Here is a 15469-nt window from a genome sequence, read left to right on the forward strand (position 1 = left end):
TCCAGTAATGTTTCGTGGTAATTTGGGGTTGAGATACTTACGGTACCTTGGGAGTACACTAGAGGTTCAAAGAGATCATGATGCTAGAGATTACAATGAACGAATGCATGCTCACTCGAAAAGGCAACCTCAGCTATGTAGAATCTGCTGTATTGTCAAGCTGTCTTAAAACCAATCATCACCATCATTATTATAAATGACATGACCATCAATGCGATCCGTATTCAACCAAATGCCGCGACCCTGGCTTATAATGTGGGTATAGGAAACTGGGTATAAGGTAGTTCTACGTGCGAAAAAAACACAACTCTCATTTGCCGCCACCAGCATCATCAGCGCCATTATCATCCCGCAAAGTCGACTCGGTGATCTTGTCGAGAATCGCCCGCACCATCGCCCCATCCTTCTGCCCCTCGGCCTGTTTCCCATCACACTGTGCGTCAATCTCGTCGATGAGAGATAACGCCTTGTCACGGAATTCCCGAACCACTTTCCTCGTGTAGGCAAAACTGCCGGTACTTTCCATGTAACTAATCGCATACAGCTTGACCTCCTCGTCCTTGGTTCGCTGTTTGAGAATACTGATAAGCTGATGGTTCCGTGGGTTGGACCGGATACTGTGGATAATAGGGAACGAAAATTTGCCCTCCGTCAGATCTTCACATAGACCCTTGTTCTGGGTGTAAGTCTTGTTGGAAAGGTTGAGATAGTCATCGCAGATCTGAAAGATCAGGCCCATGACGTTGACGAGGCTCACGCAGTCTATGCCGGTGGTGCTCTCGGCTTGCATCAGCTTGATTGCGAGCCGGAAGAGACCGCCCGTTTTGTTCCCCACCATGTCCAGATAGTCCTCTTCTGTAGGACAGGTGAGGGTGTCTCGCCAGAACAGATCCATCCCCTGACCCCGATGCAGGTTCAATAATTCCTGAACGAAGATATCAATAGCAGTCGGGTTATTCAATTTTTGAACTTCTTGAAGAGCCAGAAAGTATACGTAATTGGCAGAGTTGATGGTTTGCGCAGTACCGAAGATGTTGTGAGCGACGGGAATGCCGCGGCGGAGGATGGAGTTGTCTTCCACATCATCGACCCTGGCAGGAAACGTAAATCAGCGGCTATCCTAGCGGGGGTATTTATTTCGCGACTTACAGCAACGAAGCGGTGTGAAGCATCCCCACGACTTTGGTGATGATTGAGAGGCTCTCCGGACGGACTTGAAGCCAGACATTGAAAGCGGTGATGAGCTGCCGCCGGATATCCTTGCCGGGATGTTGCTGCATGTAGTCATACGGGCCCATCAGGATCTTCTCGTACTCCTGCGACCATTTCCCATCACGATATTTGGTGCCATCGAAGCTGGATCGGTTCCGCGTATGTCTTCTGGAAGAGTCCATGTTGGTCTGAGGCCCCTCACCTTGCAACTGGCTTCCATCCATCACAGATGAGCTTGTATGCAGACGGTCGGCCATACCGGCGGAGCTCTTTCGAGTTGGAATCTCTATCGGAGGTTGAAACGCAGATCCCGACGACATGAGAGGCAGTTTCAACGGCTCTCACTTTAGAACGTGCTCTGCCCACGAGGTGTCAAACATGCACGTGAAATGGTTGGCGAACAAAGAATTTGAGAACGGTTGCATCCATCAACGATCCTCAAAACTCTGTTTAAATACTGAGGTGTCGGTGACAGAGCGCATGGGTATGCCAGCACATTCCATATGCATGGTGGAAGAATAACTTTGTGAATGAATTTATCACATGCACCCCGCATCAGTGGCCATGAAGAGCCTTCGGCCGCTAAGGCGGCAAGGCAACAAGAAAATCAAGTCATGTGACTAGAGTATTCTGCAATCTCGGGTTATTTTGCGGTCTTGCAGTGACTCAAGAACGAGGGATGAATCAAGGCAAGGGAGTGGACTAGAAATCCCGTCATCAGGAAGAATACTGCACATATGGAAGGGGCTGGTATTAGATTAGGGAGAGAAAAAAAAAGTACTCTGTAAAGTTTCTCTGCGGTATTTCTCCACCTTCAGGCATGGCTGCGCTTTTTGTTGGTATGGTGTCATTGTTGACAACTCTCCGGTTCCCGAGGCTAGGATCTCTACTCCGTAAACGAGAGATCATCCCAGAGCCGAGCTGAACAGGATTAATCTGATGGAACATGGCGTAGCTGAGACTGACATCATTAGTAGATTGAGTCTTGAAAAGCCCTTCCTCTGTCGACCAACAAGATGGCCCTAGTTCGTCACCAGGGCTGAAGTGTAAGCGCCCAGGGGTAATGGCAACCCGACGTTTCCCAGGGCAACCGTCTGACTGTAAGACCATAGAGACTAGACAACTGTGGGTGGCTGGGATGTGGAGAGAGACGGTCTAGAAGAGCCACTTAGCGAGGGGAAAATGGATCAGATTGATGGAATTCATCGGCACGATCTTCCCATGATGATGCTGATTAGGATTTAGGCCCTAGACACTAAGAGTCTTATGGTGCTGGACTACGACGGGGTAAGTTAGCCCAGATGCCCAGATGAAGTGTCAATGATGTGTTGGGCAACTTGGTCGCGCTATCTTCCATTTCTACCCACGATCAATAATCTTTATTAAATATTAAATCCACATCTCAGCGAAAGAGAGAGAGGGAGAGGGAGAGAGAGACTGGAAAAACCGCAGTGTCTGGCCTGTGTTCTATTTTTGCCTTTTGGCTTTTAGCGAGCATAGATAACACTACTTGTCTCCAGTGTTCCTCTGTCTCGGGGCTAAAGGGTTCTTCTTCATAACTATCTCCAATCCTTCGGTTTATATCTCCGTTATCCTGTATCCTTTGAGCCTCCATTTCTTACTCATACCAAAATTTATCGTAACGCATCTTCATTTTATCCACTCATGGAGACGCTATTGGCGCACTCATTCGACTATCTCTCTTCCTATGAGCCAAGCAAAGTCCGCAAGGGATTGCGCCAGGTGGAAGGCCTGCTCGCGCAGATCTGTTTGTCCAAGTCGAAACAGCCGGTGTCTGAAAAACGGAGGTCGCTGCTGTCATTTGGAGCTCCCCAGCCAGAGCCTAAGGCTCTATCTGACTTGAAAGATGATCCGGCCTTTCGAGAATTCTTCAAATTGCAAGAAGGCTTTCAATGGAATGGTATGTTCCCATGATAGTTGCGGTCGTTGTCGCACTTGTCCAAATTCTAACAATGAGCAGTCGCAATGCGCCTGGTGACCTGCCTGGAGCATCTACTGGGTCGCGGAAGGACTGGAACCAATGACTTGCTCATTCTATCTACACTTGAACTGATTCAAGGCGTCCTCCTCCTCCACCCGCCATCGCGGACTCTTTTCGCTCGCGAAATTTACATGAATCTTCTTCTTGACCTCCTCGACCCCATCAATTGCCCTGCGATTCAGTCCGCGACTCTTCTCACCCTTGTCACAGCATTGTTGGACCACCCAGCTAACACGCGAACGTTTGAAGAACTGGACGGACTGCTCACCGTGACTTCCTTATTTAAGCAGCGCGCGACGTCGCGTGAGGTCAAACTCAAGCTTGTTGAATTCCTTTATTTCTATCTGATGCCGGAGACCCCAACATATCCCGTCGGGGCAAGTGCTCCAAATACGGCGGTCTGCGGGTTACAGCGCAGCCCCAGCAAACTAGGCGGTGGTCCGTATTCACGAAGTCTCAATGTGGCGGGCCCCGGGCATGGAGGAAAGGGCCATGGGGATACGCGCACGACCGAGGAGAAACAGGCTCTGTTAGGGCGATATCTCAACAATGTGGAGGACCTAGTGGAGGATCTGAAGGAGACGGCTCCCTTTGGAGCGACGGTCTATTAGCATGTGGACCTGATTTGCTGGATTGATATTGGCTTTTAATCTCTCTTTTCTGTCTATTCAGCGATGGAGCGTTCCTGGGTATGGGTGCTATCGGTTATGACTGGTTCTTTTTTTGGTTCGAATTCTGGGGTTTGGATCAATGCCCGGGTTGCTTCTTTCCTTCCATTTTCTTTTCATATTTTCTTACTTCCCGTCTGGTACGGGGTCGGGTCCATTTCTTTTACCTCCAATTTGTTTTCCTCCCCCCACCCCGTCTCTTCCTTTCTTCATCATGTTCGAGTCACGATCTTCGATGTCTCATGGTGTCATGTCAGGCAGTCTAGAAAGATAATGATCGCAACAATTGAATGCAAGATGATTTCGAATACAAAGATTACTGTTTATGAATACTGAGTCTTGGCTAGAGCGTCATACACCACGTTGTCATGTCGCCAATCAATTAAACTTGCATATTATGCATGCAACCCCGGAAATATATGCGTTTTCCATTTTCAACGTTTATGATTCATCGGCTGGACTGGTATGAATCACACCTCACATGAACCATTACTGATTAGACTGATGACTGGTAGCAGCAAGCTTTTCTTAGGCATATGAGAGACTATGTTCTTACACTGCGCTGGGCTGCCTGCAGCCGGGCGCTTACACTATAAAGTATATATGTCCCGAAATGACCAAGGCTTTCTGTCCGAGCAACTCCAAACGACGACTAGGGATTTCACTTATATTATTTAGCATTTCACATTCGATGTATATAGTAAGTGGCCAGAGGTATGCAGCCACAATCCTCGACTATAAAAACGACGACTAAGTCTATCGACGCAGGTCTATGACATGAAGGAACTTCCTCGAGGCACAGGACGCCATCAACTACGCGATCTATGCCCCTGTTTCCAGGTAATCCCCCAGTCTCAAACCGCGACAACTCCGATTGGTCGACCTAGTAGACTGTGGCACGGGCCGGTGTTCCCTGCAGCTTCTGAGGCTCACGCCTCGGGATGCCGGGGTTGTGTGAGGCTAATGCCACATCGAGGATGTTGAAGGTAGATAGTGCAGATGGACACATTTGCAAACACAGACGGACACATGCGAAGAGTATACCTGGACATATTTGATTTGCAGCGATCGTCGCTCGCGCAACCGGCGGCCTCGCTTGGTGCCTCGGCCTGGTTTCCGCATTGGGTGGTCGAACATATTCCGCTAAACGGGCTTTTTGATACAGCGGTAGAGACTCTGTGGCCTTGCGGCTCGTCTGCTCGTGACGAATATGCATTGCATAAACAAATGGTTCGTGATGCGAAGGTAAGAAAGAATTCGGCCGAGGTGTTGGGCAGGTGGGCGCAAAGTATGGTGCGGTCATTGATGGTTTGGTGACCTTCAGGAAGCGGAATGTTAACTTTAATATCTGTCTTTATTTGTCTATTTCTTGCCGTCTTTCGCAGCTTCGTTAATGCATGCAAGTATGGTTGTTACATATTATACAGTAGGCTGTCGGCCTAAAAGAATCTTAGCAGTCTGTTGCGATGTTGTACAAGATTCTTATGCTGTCGCAGCAGCTCTCCCAGTCGATTCTGCTTCCAACCCATCCCTTCATCCAGAATCAGATGCGTGTACGCGAAAACACTGGCGTCGAATAACCCGGGATTCGGTCGGTTGAAGAAATGATCGTTTTCTCCTAGTAGTGTTGAAAGCGCCTCAAATGCGTCCGCAGCATCGGCCTCCAAGGCGACAACATCCACGTAAGCCGAGGTCTTCAGTAGCTCGTCGCGCGCAGCTTGCTGGAGCTGCATGGCCAGAGCGGCGCGCACTGCACAATTGCTGGTCGATGGGTCCACATATAGTCTCCGTGCTACTGCTTCAAAGTTCTTCGCGTCCAGGTATAGCATGTATAGCTTTATCACGTCAGTGAGGCTCGATTTCCATACATCCCCAGGACGGCACCCACCCAGGCATTTCGTATCCGGTGATCCAGCAATGAGGCATACACCTCAAAGCGCACATCCAATTGCTGCTCTTCCTCACAGTGGACCTGTTCAATGGCCCATTTTTGTAGTTTGTTCGAGGGAATCGGCCCAGTAGTAGCGGCTGGTAGCGCGGGGAGAAGGAAAGGAAGCGCGCCGGTTGGAGAAGCGTGGTTGTTTGAAGGGACGAGTTCTAAGTCGATTCCCACAAATTTCAAGTATGCCTATACTCAAAGAGACCTAGTCAGCGATCGATCATGAGTAGGATTTTGACCTTCGTCGATCTAACCTGCCACTTGAGACATTGCGGGTTGAACGACGGCCTCCCTCGTCTGGCGCTGGCGGGATCTGTGAAGACAAACAAACGGTTGCCACGTCGGGCTATCCCGGAATGATGAGGAAGGTCATTTGAAGGATAGGTGACAAGAGGAAATCGGTCGAAGATGCGCTTAACCGGTGCAGGAACGGAGAAGAAATCCCGAGCGCGAGAAGACGGCGTATCCTCCGTAGCCTGGACGGAGGCGCCATGGTTGTCTGGGGACATGATGGATGACGGAGGATGGGAGAGGCTCAATGAGGGTCGTGATGTAGTATAAACCCTGTATGACAATGTCCGTGGATGTAAAAAAGAAGTATCTCACGTCAGACTAGCATAAAAGATACCTATACAATAGCTAAGAAACGCCGGGGGCGGGAATGAATGGTTCCTGAAGCTAGTCGCAGCTCGATTGGCAACGCATCCACTTGTTTCTAGCATATTTTGATAAACTCCGCGACAATACCTCAGGCATCCAGGGACAGGATGCCTGGTTACCCGCTTAGATGCCTGAGGCTCACATCGCATCACCTTCCCCCACCGTCGTGTCATCAAGAACCCGAAATCCTCCACTATGATTGGATCTCTGCTTCCTTGTCAAAGTTCCGACTCTCTAGGGGAAAATCATTTACTGCTACTATCTAGGACTATCTCCCGTCACTGCTCCCCGCATCGTCAGGGGCCTACAAGGGTGCGATCTGGCTGTTCGAATCTGTGTCCTTTGATTGGTATCTGGTCTTGGAATTCTCACCGACAGACAATCGCAGAGTGCCGACAAACCAACTCCTGCCCTGCCCTGCCTTATTTTCTGGTCGAGCAACCGGATCCTTCCGTACTCTAGGTACTTGATCATTGTGATGTTTCTCTTTCTCATCCCCAAGAACGGACCTCGGAAATTGTGTTTTTGATCGAAACAGTTTGATTTGTATCATTCTACTTATTTTGCTGGCCGCACTTATCTCTCGCTTGGTACTTGATGAGAGCTTTGACGCGCTAGCCGTCTGCCAAAGTGGGGTAAAAACTTGCGGACGCTCGAGGAACATATCTGTCGTTCAGCCCATATTTCAAGAGGTCGACAGTCAACATATGGTCTAGGTTGAGTTGAGATTCCCAACTGCAACCATGCCTCTTGATGAAGAGGGAGCCAAATGGTCATGGTAAGGCCCGACTCAGTTCAGTATTGGGATGTGCTCCAGTGTTGCTAAGTCTGTCTATGCAGTAAACCATGTATTCGTGGCCATCGCTCGTCGAAATGCCAGCATTTCGACAGACTGATGATTAAAGTCCCAAAGGCTGGGCGCCCGCTTGCCAAATGCCCTCATCCCAAGGGCAAGTGTAGTTGTCAGCGGGAGTGCGCCTTTATGATTGCTATACCCAAAGGTCAGTATGACTCGGAGGAGAGAACCTTCTACCGCACTATTTTTCGCTTTCAGAACTCTGGAGGCTGACAGCATCCAGGATCTACCTGTCTATGTAGGCCAGTATATCAGGTGCCTGCCAGCATGGGGGAACATGTTCCGGCTCCAAATCCACTCTCCGTCCCCCCCATGACTCCTCAACTACCGTCCACAGGTGACAGCCAGCAGTGCGAGAGAAGGGCCGGTACTTTCCAATCACCTGGGAATTTTGCCAGTGGTTTCACCACTGTTTCTGGGTTTGAAAACAAGCACGGCGAGAATGGAGTCTTTAGCCATCTGCCGCCATATCCATCATACGACTCAGGGCTCGGTATTGCTAGCAACTCGAGCGGCGTTGCAAACTCCGGATTTATCACTCCACCTACTTTTATGGCTCAGCAGGCATTCGATAACGTCTCGAGCTCGGGGTCCCAAAAGAGTAGCTGCTGTTCTGCAAAGACGCCAACAACCGTCCCCGCACCGACTCAGAGTTCTTTTTGCCAAAAGAATGACTCGCCTATGAATTCGCAGACTGCATCCTACCAGCCTTATTCGGATGGCGCGATGTATCCACCAACTTCGACTCGACAGAACTCATCCTGGCAGCATTTCTATACAGCTGGCCAGAATAACTACTCATCGCATTACCCTTTACAGAATCAGACACTCGGACAGCCTGCGGTCATACCGAACTACATACCTCAACCGGCAGTAGACTACTCAAAGCCGAGTTTCTCGCAGCATAATGTTGCCAACGGTAATGCGTTCTTCCACGGCACCTTATCACAGCCCACGTCGGGTCAGACACAAACCCTTGGTCCCCCACATACAACTTTCAGCGGAGAGCAGAAGCATGACTGCAACTGTGGGGACAGTTGCCAGTGTCTAGGATGCGCCACCCATCCCTTTAACAGCACTACCAGACAGCACGTCCAAGAGATGGGTCTCTTAGTCACGCTTGATGGTGAGGAATCGAGTTTCGAGCATTTGAACGGCTACCGCAATTTGCAATCGAATGACAACCCTGATGCCACTCCGTTCAACTACAACTTGACCAATTTCAGCCATTTCGGCCATGAAAACCACTCGGAGGCCATACACAACACGGACAACACCAGTCCAAATGGCAGCTCGCCTTCTACAGAGTATCCCTCAGAGCAACATCTAATGGTACCCTCCGAATATTACACCATCGAATATCCTGTGCAACTCCCCAATGCTTGCTCGGATGTGACTGGCAGTTGCCTCTGCGGCAACGATTGTGCCTGCGTTGGCTGTCTTACACATAGTGGCCACAATGGCTTTGCGGTCGAATCCTCAGCGATCGAGAACAACAATTTGTCTCCATCGAGTCCTTCTGCAAAGCATGAGAGCGTCGGCTCCCCTCTTGTACCTGGGCACACACATGCCACCGTTCAATCACCAAACCCAATGCTCTAGAGATTTAGCGATTGATGGTGCCTTTTACTGCACATCGCTAAATAAAATGTTTTGCCCCATTTCTCTTTTGATGCCGAACCTGGCGTTCGAAATGTATGACCTCGATACCCACCCGATAGATGCTGGATCTTAGAGCTCCTCATTCTTCTTCCTTTCTTCTGTGCATAATTCTACTCGGACTGCGTCCGTGCCTACTCTGAATTCTTCGTTCTCTTCTTCGTTCTCGAATGCTCTCCCCTCTTTTATGGGCGTACATGCCCGGTGTTGTGGTTGCTCAGTTTATCATTTAAGAGTTCGTGCCTTGAGCACGTGGAAGCTACAAGAATGGGGTTCTCGCTTGTATTCTTTGCGCCTGGATCGATATTTGCGTTAGAGTATCCTCAAAGGCAAAGAACGCAGACAGTCTACTGCTTAATATCTCAGACCATATGCAAGCTACCCAGAGGAAAACACTGCCACTCCTCCAAGGACTTGGCCTGGGCTCTTCTGGCAAGCATAGGCGTAACATGCTTGAACGAGTCGACAAGCGACATTGAAGAGGGACTAGAATGACAGATGTAATGCATGCTGAAAGGTAAATGAAGCCTAGGACATCTCTAAGCTACTTGAAAGGCGCCTCAACCGAACCTGTTTTCAACACCTATGCAGGTATCGTACATGATAAAATGCTAAACCAATCTCTATTTACGCAGCGCATCTCTAACGGGAGAATCACCCCGACGGAAGGAAGCTAGAACCGTGTCAGCCGCCGTACTCATTGTCTGTATCGATCATCAATGGCCATGCACATACCGTCGGCTTCTTCCCAGGCACGACCAGCTCCGAAACCCAGACCAACCCACGCGGGCCAAGCTCTCCGCTTGAAGAGAAGGACTGAAAAGACAACGCCGAAGGAAAGACCGAGGGAGGAACGAATGATCATGGAAGAGATGGCGCGATCCCACTGTAAACAACGTAACGTCATATTAGCCATTGGAAGCAGGAACTGTATGCAATCGGGCTTGGATCCGAATCGGAGTCTTGTCATATTCGACTCCTTGAAGTCGGAGATAGGCTGACACAACGACAGAAAGGACGTCATGAAAGCGTGATCGTACCTTCTCGTTCAGCAATGCCTCGCTAACGGGCTTGGTGGACCGGAGAACCGGCTGGGATTCATTGGTGTCGGCCATTGCAGAAGATCTAAATGTTGGCCCATTAGTATATTTGCAAAAACGAGCAGGGCGGGTTCGCAACCGACATTCAGCAATAGACTTGTGCAAATGTCACGCGAGTGAATTGATAACCAAATGAGGAGACGAAGAAGCGAGCCGGGGAGCGACGTCGATTGAGCTTCAGCGGGCAAAGGCGGTCGGAAAAAATAGGCTTGGGCGGGTATCTGTCGTCAGTTAGTTTAGGTCCGCCAAGATATCACAACTTTTTTTTCTTTGAGCTATCTGATAACGAAGCAAAGAACACCCTACTTTCTTCCTTTCTTTTGATTTGGGAGAGAGAGACGGGGAGTTCTGTCTGCATAGATCTCGAACGAGATGCCTTCAGTCGCGGAGGTTGGTATCTTCTCAGACCTGTCAGCGGGATGTGTATGCTGATCTTGTATTGCTTTGCTATATACAGCGCCCGCGCTCGTCGCAAGAAACTCTACTGCGGCTCGAAAAAGGCACCGCTTCACCTTTGGCACAGATCAACGACGCTGCTCAGATTATCGGACTTGATCTAAGCCTGTGTGCGACACATCCGGAACCCAATCGAACCGGACATATTCAGACCAATGCGGCCCCGAAAGAAGAATGGGTTCTCCGGTGGTTGTTGAAGAAGCTGCGGGCAGGGAAAAGCCATCGTGTCGAACCGGCCTCATTTCTCCTTCTGCGACAGTTGATCGATCTGATCCCTCCAAAGACCTTGGCCACCATACTCAAAGACCAGAAGTTTCTAGCGACATTAAGCGACGTGATTATAGATCTGGAGGAAGATATTTCCTCAACTCTTGAGAATGGAAAGGCTGATGATCTGCACTTTGGTTCGGAGTCGAGCGATACGTTGGGCGATTCACCACATGACGAGAAGAAGGGAACCAAGAGGAAGAGAGCCGATGCTGACGACCAAGATGCTATGGATATCGACCAGCAGCCGCAGACATCCTCCTCCTGCTTCCTCTCCTTCATTCGCGTTTTGGATTGTCTTTATAGCTTGGTTACATTGACGAGTCGGGCAGCAGGTGTCGATGAAGTCGCCAGCTCGCACTTGAAGCATGCCCTCCGCGGCGAACCAGAGTCGGTCGCGAAACTGATGGGTCAATCGTTCAAGCTCACTGCCATAGTCTCCAAACAGCTCTTCGACGGACGAAAGACAACTGACTTGCAGCATCTCCTCTACATCATCCCGGCCGTGTTGGAGTTGTGGGAAATGAGATCTTCTCGCCGGGACGATTCGGACGCCGGGTCAAGTCATGAATCCTTTGCAAAGTATTGCTTCCAGGATGCGCTCAGGCTTCAGGTCTGTGTACGCTCCTTCAAACTTGATACGGACGAGAGGGCTCAGGTCTTGCACGGTATTGAGCGTTTGATTGCCCTCCATGTCGTCCTACCGGCTCGTACAGCGTTCTTCGACCGAGGCGGTGCGGGCATAGACTACTCGAGTGACGAGCCGGACTGGAGTTCCGTCAAACCGGTGTCCGAGACATTCAAGCCTATTCTCTGTGCGACTAATTCCTCAAAGACCATCAAGCAGGAGAAGAAGCTTTGGAACACTGCTGAACTGCTCCCTGAGTTCCTCGATATCGCTGCCCGCTCCGTTCCCAGAGACACCTTTCGCCGACAGACACATGAGGCTCCCTGGTTGGAGACCCTCTTTGTTGCGGTTGCCGAGCTGGCGTTCTCGATTGTCAAACAAGAGAGTTCGGGTTCATCGGCCGCCTACGTTTCCGAGTTTGTCGTCGTTCTGGAACAGCTGTTCCGTATTGTCCTAAACCGGAACGTGCAGCTCTCTCTACACACACTTCTCACCCATGCCGCATACACGGGGCTACTCAAGGAGGGTCTGTCCCCAGTTGAATGGGGCTTGACGGCCTTGCTAATTGAACTGGGAGCGGATATCTTCTTACCGAATTCTGGCCTCAAGGATTCAACCAAGTTGCTGAGGGCTCTTCTTGAGAAGATACTTCTTCATTGGCGCAGTGGCGTGCACCCCACAGACAGCAATTACGATACGATCAAGAACGGGATAGTGATCCCCTTGCTGCGCGCGTTCCTTGCCGCAAGAGATCTTCCAACTTTCATGCAATTATGGTACGAGCAGTTGATCGACGTCGAAGAGGCGCGCCTCGTGGATAGCAGTTTGAGTCTCTTCTCTATTTGGGAGGACGATGATTTGTGTAACGTTTATAGCGATATCTTACGAAGTCCCCTCACACACGCCACTGCTGATGCGCAGATGCGAGCAGCTGCAGTGGAAATAAGAGGCGAGGACGGGAAGATTTCGTCTGCGCCTGGTGCTTTTGCTCAATTCGTCCTCTTAGAAGCTGGTCTCAGGAACCGAGCCCTCGGTGCTGCGGGCGCGAGAGAAGAGTTGAACTCTATTCTTGGCACCGTGACGGCGACGCTGTCCTCAAAGCAGAGTTTCCACTGGCGTTGGCGTTTGTGGCGACTGGCTCGCAATATACTCGCGAATAATGTGCAATCAGCGGAGGATCCGCTCATGGTCGCGACTTGGAATCTAACCGATGCGGCGGTAAATTCAATCCAGCGTAACCATAAAAATCGAATGAAGCATACATGCTCTGCATTGGAATCGTTCGAAGCGTATCAATTCGCGCTGGCTGCTGTCAAGGAAACAACCGACACAGGTCGTTTGGAGAGCTTCCACGTCCTAACAAGCGAGGTTAAGGACTATATCGGTACAATCACCAAGCAAGATACCTTGGGATCCCTAGCTTCGCCTTGGAACGGTCGGGTTGAAACATTGGATTCATCAGTGTCTCTTGCCTTAGGCTACTTCCTTACGCTCGTCAGAAACCCTGATATTTGGCCTCAGCTGAAGACTGATGATAGGCGTGCTCTTTTCGAGAACATTCTCGGCCTAGCAGCGTCACAGTCTCGATTGCCCTCTGCGAGCTTGGAGACTTACCCGCCAAATGCAAGATTTGTCCAGGCATGGACCTCAGTCGTCTGTCATGAATACCTACTCAACTCGCCGGCAATCGCTGTGGATCTCGTTCATGTGCTTTCCAAGCAGCTGAAAGAGGATAAGGAGTATCGCAAGCTCTATATTGAAAGCCTTCAGAGAGTGCCCGGACCATTAATCATGCGGCACCAGAGAGGTGTGCTACTGGATCTGCTTCAGGGAATTCTTGTCCAGGAGGATGACATGGCGGAGATCAAGCTCGGACTCTTGTCGTTGATGGCCAAGCTGGCCGATATGCCCAAGACCGCGGCGACTTGCACGAGTGATTGGGAGCCCATGTTCACCGCAGCCAAAGCCGTTACGTTGCAGGGGACTGAAAACGATCTACATGTTATGAAAGCGTTCCGCAATCTACATCGGGCAGTGCTATCCAAGCTGCTTGTTCTGTCGGAGGAAGATCGGAATAAGCTGTTCAAAAAGATGTATCGCAAGGTTTCAGCCAAGGTCCTAAAGTTGAAATCTCTTGATCACGACTCAATGGAGTGCTTCTTCTTCAGAATTTCACTATCGCAATTCTGGCTCCATCGAGAACAGCTTTCTGGCGCATTTGTTGAACAGGAGCTCGATTCCTGCCGCCGGTATATGTTTCACTTGATTGTGGCTGAAGTTCGGTCTGTCAAGGATCAGTTGAAGAAGAAGAAGATTGAGGAAACCGTTACGTTGATCAAGATCCTTGATGCCCTGGAGGACTTTGAGGACCTGGTGGTGGATAGCATTGAGGTTGAGAAATTCTTGACAAAGATCGAGAGCTACGTCGAAAGGTCTATGGACTCGCGCTCTTCGTTGCGGAGGCTCATAAGACGCCGTGTCTTCACTGGTCGACGATCGGACAGAAGCATCACAGGTTCTGTTGTTCAATGCGCTGAAACTCTTTCCCTCAAGCATATGTTTGGCGAGGAGCAGCAACTTTTCATCCGAGCGACTACAGAGAAGTTCAAGTCCATGAGTGTGGATGAAGTGACCGCGGTGATTCGAGAGTTACGCGAGCTTGGATTCGATGGTGATCGTGCCCCTTATCACCTACTTGCAGCTGGCGTTGCAGTCGCTTCACTACCGTCTACCGAAGACAAGGAGACCTCTGCAGCAAAAGAGTTGTCACTCCTATGCACGGCAGTTACAGGGTCTCTCTCGCAGAGTACTTCCATTGAACATTTTACTTTCGCCACAGAGTGTCTGGACATTCTGCTTCGCAACCACACCCGTTGCATTTCGCAATGGAACATCGACAGCCTCCTGGCCGCTATTGCTGTATGTGCCTCGAAAGCTGGACCCCGCATCAACCCGGAGTATGCTGCAACAATCTACGTCCGGCTCTGTAAGCTGATGGGAGTGCTGCTGGGTCTTCACCGTCAGAAACTCGGCGGGCGTTTCCACTTGATCCTTCCGGCCATGCAGCGGCTTTTGAACTGCCTCTTCGCCCGCTCCAGGAAGAGAAGTCGATCCATGCTTTCCGCAAAGGGGCACACACAGCAGCCGTACTGGCTTGCACCATTGCAGGCTTCACATGCTGTCCATTTCACCCGTCTGCTCACCTCGCTCTGCGATCCCACTGTCTCTGCCGTCTCACGACCCACACAATCCGGGGGCAACCGTGACGCTCTCACGGACCAGACCAAGAAAGCCAAGCGCATTGCCGGTCAGTACTTGCAGTACTTGATCATGGAGTACGCGCAGAGTTCACTCCGCGGCTCCTTGGTGCCGGAAGTGAAAGCAGCAATCCTTCCTGGTCTCTATGCCGTTCTGGACGTGATGTCGCGGGAGACCATGCGAGCCATGAATGCAGGCCTGGATGTTTCGGGACGGGCAATCTTCAAGGGTCTCTATGATGACTATGTGAAGTTTGGTAAATGGAACAAGGGTTGAGGCTGAGTTGGCATTTCATTTATGTATACAGATACCACTTTTTCCGCTACGTACATGTTAAATCATGGAAATTCTACAACACGAACCAGAAGCAGTCTTGCTGTAAACAATCAGTAGCCAACATGTGCCAGCACAGGCTCCTTATATTGAGATCACGTGATCTTTCCATTCCTGGTGAATTATTTAAATTTTTTTTTTTTGGGGGGGGAGGGGGGGGTGTCTCGTTTTATATCATCGGATCGTTTTGCTCATCAAAACAGGTTACAGGTGTCAATGCGGCTCCTCATGTCAGGTCGATGGTAATGATCATCGTAATCTCAACTTTTGACAATGAATCTTTTACTCGATCCCATCGAGTCACAAACCCACAATGACTGTGAGATTAGATATGCCCAGTCGGAGGTGGCCCCAGGGCAGCCTCTGAGTCGCTGGAGCCGTGGAGCTTCCCAGCGCCCAGGCTGATTGCGGAGAGACCAAGTGGAGAAAGC

General features: G+C 50.2%; 6 protein-coding genes across 6 annotated transcripts; 3 read left to right on the top strand and 3 right to left on the bottom strand.

The window, feature by feature from the left end:
• Positions 1–98: 98 nt before the first annotated feature.
• AFUA_1G13160 (FPP/GGPP synthase family protein) lies at positions 99–2424 on the bottom strand. Its single transcript, XM_747593.2, has 2 exons — positions 1150–2424; positions 99–1091 (listed from the first exon to the last, which is right to left on the bottom strand). The coding sequence occupies exons 1-2, from the start codon at positions 1530–1532 to the stop codon at positions 311–313; spliced, it is 1164 nt and encodes a 387-aa protein (XP_752686.1). The 5' UTR covers positions 1533–2424; the 3' UTR covers positions 99–310.
• Positions 2425–2508: 84 nt separating this feature from the next.
• On the top strand, positions 2509–4256 carry AFUA_1G13170 (cell division control protein 14). The gene is made up of 2 exons (XM_747594.2): positions 2509–3133; positions 3194–4256. Exons 1-2 carry the CDS (start codon positions 2878–2880, stop codon positions 3823–3825), a joined length of 888 nt encoding a protein of 295 aa, XP_752687.1. The 5' UTR covers positions 2509–2877; the 3' UTR covers positions 3826–4256.
• An 819-nt stretch (positions 4257–5075) lies between these two features.
• On the bottom strand, positions 5076–6594 carry AFUA_1G13180 (putative mitochondrial outer membrane protein (Sam35)). Its single transcript, XM_747595.2, has 3 exons — positions 6076–6594; positions 5771–6010; positions 5076–5717 (listed from the first exon to the last, which is right to left on the bottom strand). Exons 1-3 carry the CDS (start codon positions 6328–6330, stop codon positions 5322–5324), a joined length of 891 nt encoding a protein of 296 aa, XP_752688.1. The 5' UTR covers positions 6331–6594; the 3' UTR covers positions 5076–5321.
• Positions 6595–6660: 66 nt separating this feature from the next.
• Positions 6661–9230, top strand: mac1 (copper fist DNA-binding domain-containing protein). Its single transcript, XM_747596.2, has 3 exons — positions 6661–7259; positions 7322–7482; positions 7561–9230. Exons 1-3 carry the CDS (start codon positions 7225–7227, stop codon positions 8937–8939), a joined length of 1575 nt encoding a protein of 524 aa, XP_752689.2. The 5' UTR covers positions 6661–7224; the 3' UTR covers positions 8940–9230.
• Positions 9231–9619: 389 nt separating this feature from the next.
• On the bottom strand, positions 9620–10111 carry AFUA_1G13195 (MICOS complex subunit MIC10; the record flags this gene model as incomplete). The annotated part of the gene is made up of 3 exons (XM_001481678.1): positions 9620–9669; positions 9732–9882; positions 10037–10111. 3 exons carry the CDS (start codon positions 10109–10111, stop codon positions 9620–9622), a joined length of 276 nt encoding a protein of 91 aa, XP_001481728.1.
• A 357-nt stretch (positions 10112–10468) lies between these two features.
• AFUA_1G13200 (ribosome biogenesis protein URB2) lies at positions 10469–15416 on the top strand (the record flags this gene model as incomplete). Its single annotated transcript, XM_747597.2, has 2 exons — positions 10469–10519; positions 10554–15416. 2 exons carry the CDS (start codon positions 10469–10471, stop codon positions 14979–14981), a joined length of 4479 nt encoding a protein of 1492 aa, XP_752690.1. The 3' UTR covers positions 14982–15416.
• Positions 15417–15469: the final 53 nt, after the last annotated feature.

This window comes from Aspergillus fumigatus, chromosome 1, assembly GCF_000002655.1.
Source record: "Aspergillus fumigatus Af293 chromosome 1, whole genome shotgun sequence".
In the NCBI taxonomy this organism is placed as follows: Eukaryota; Fungi; Ascomycota; class Eurotiomycetes; order Eurotiales; family Aspergillaceae; genus Aspergillus; species Aspergillus fumigatus.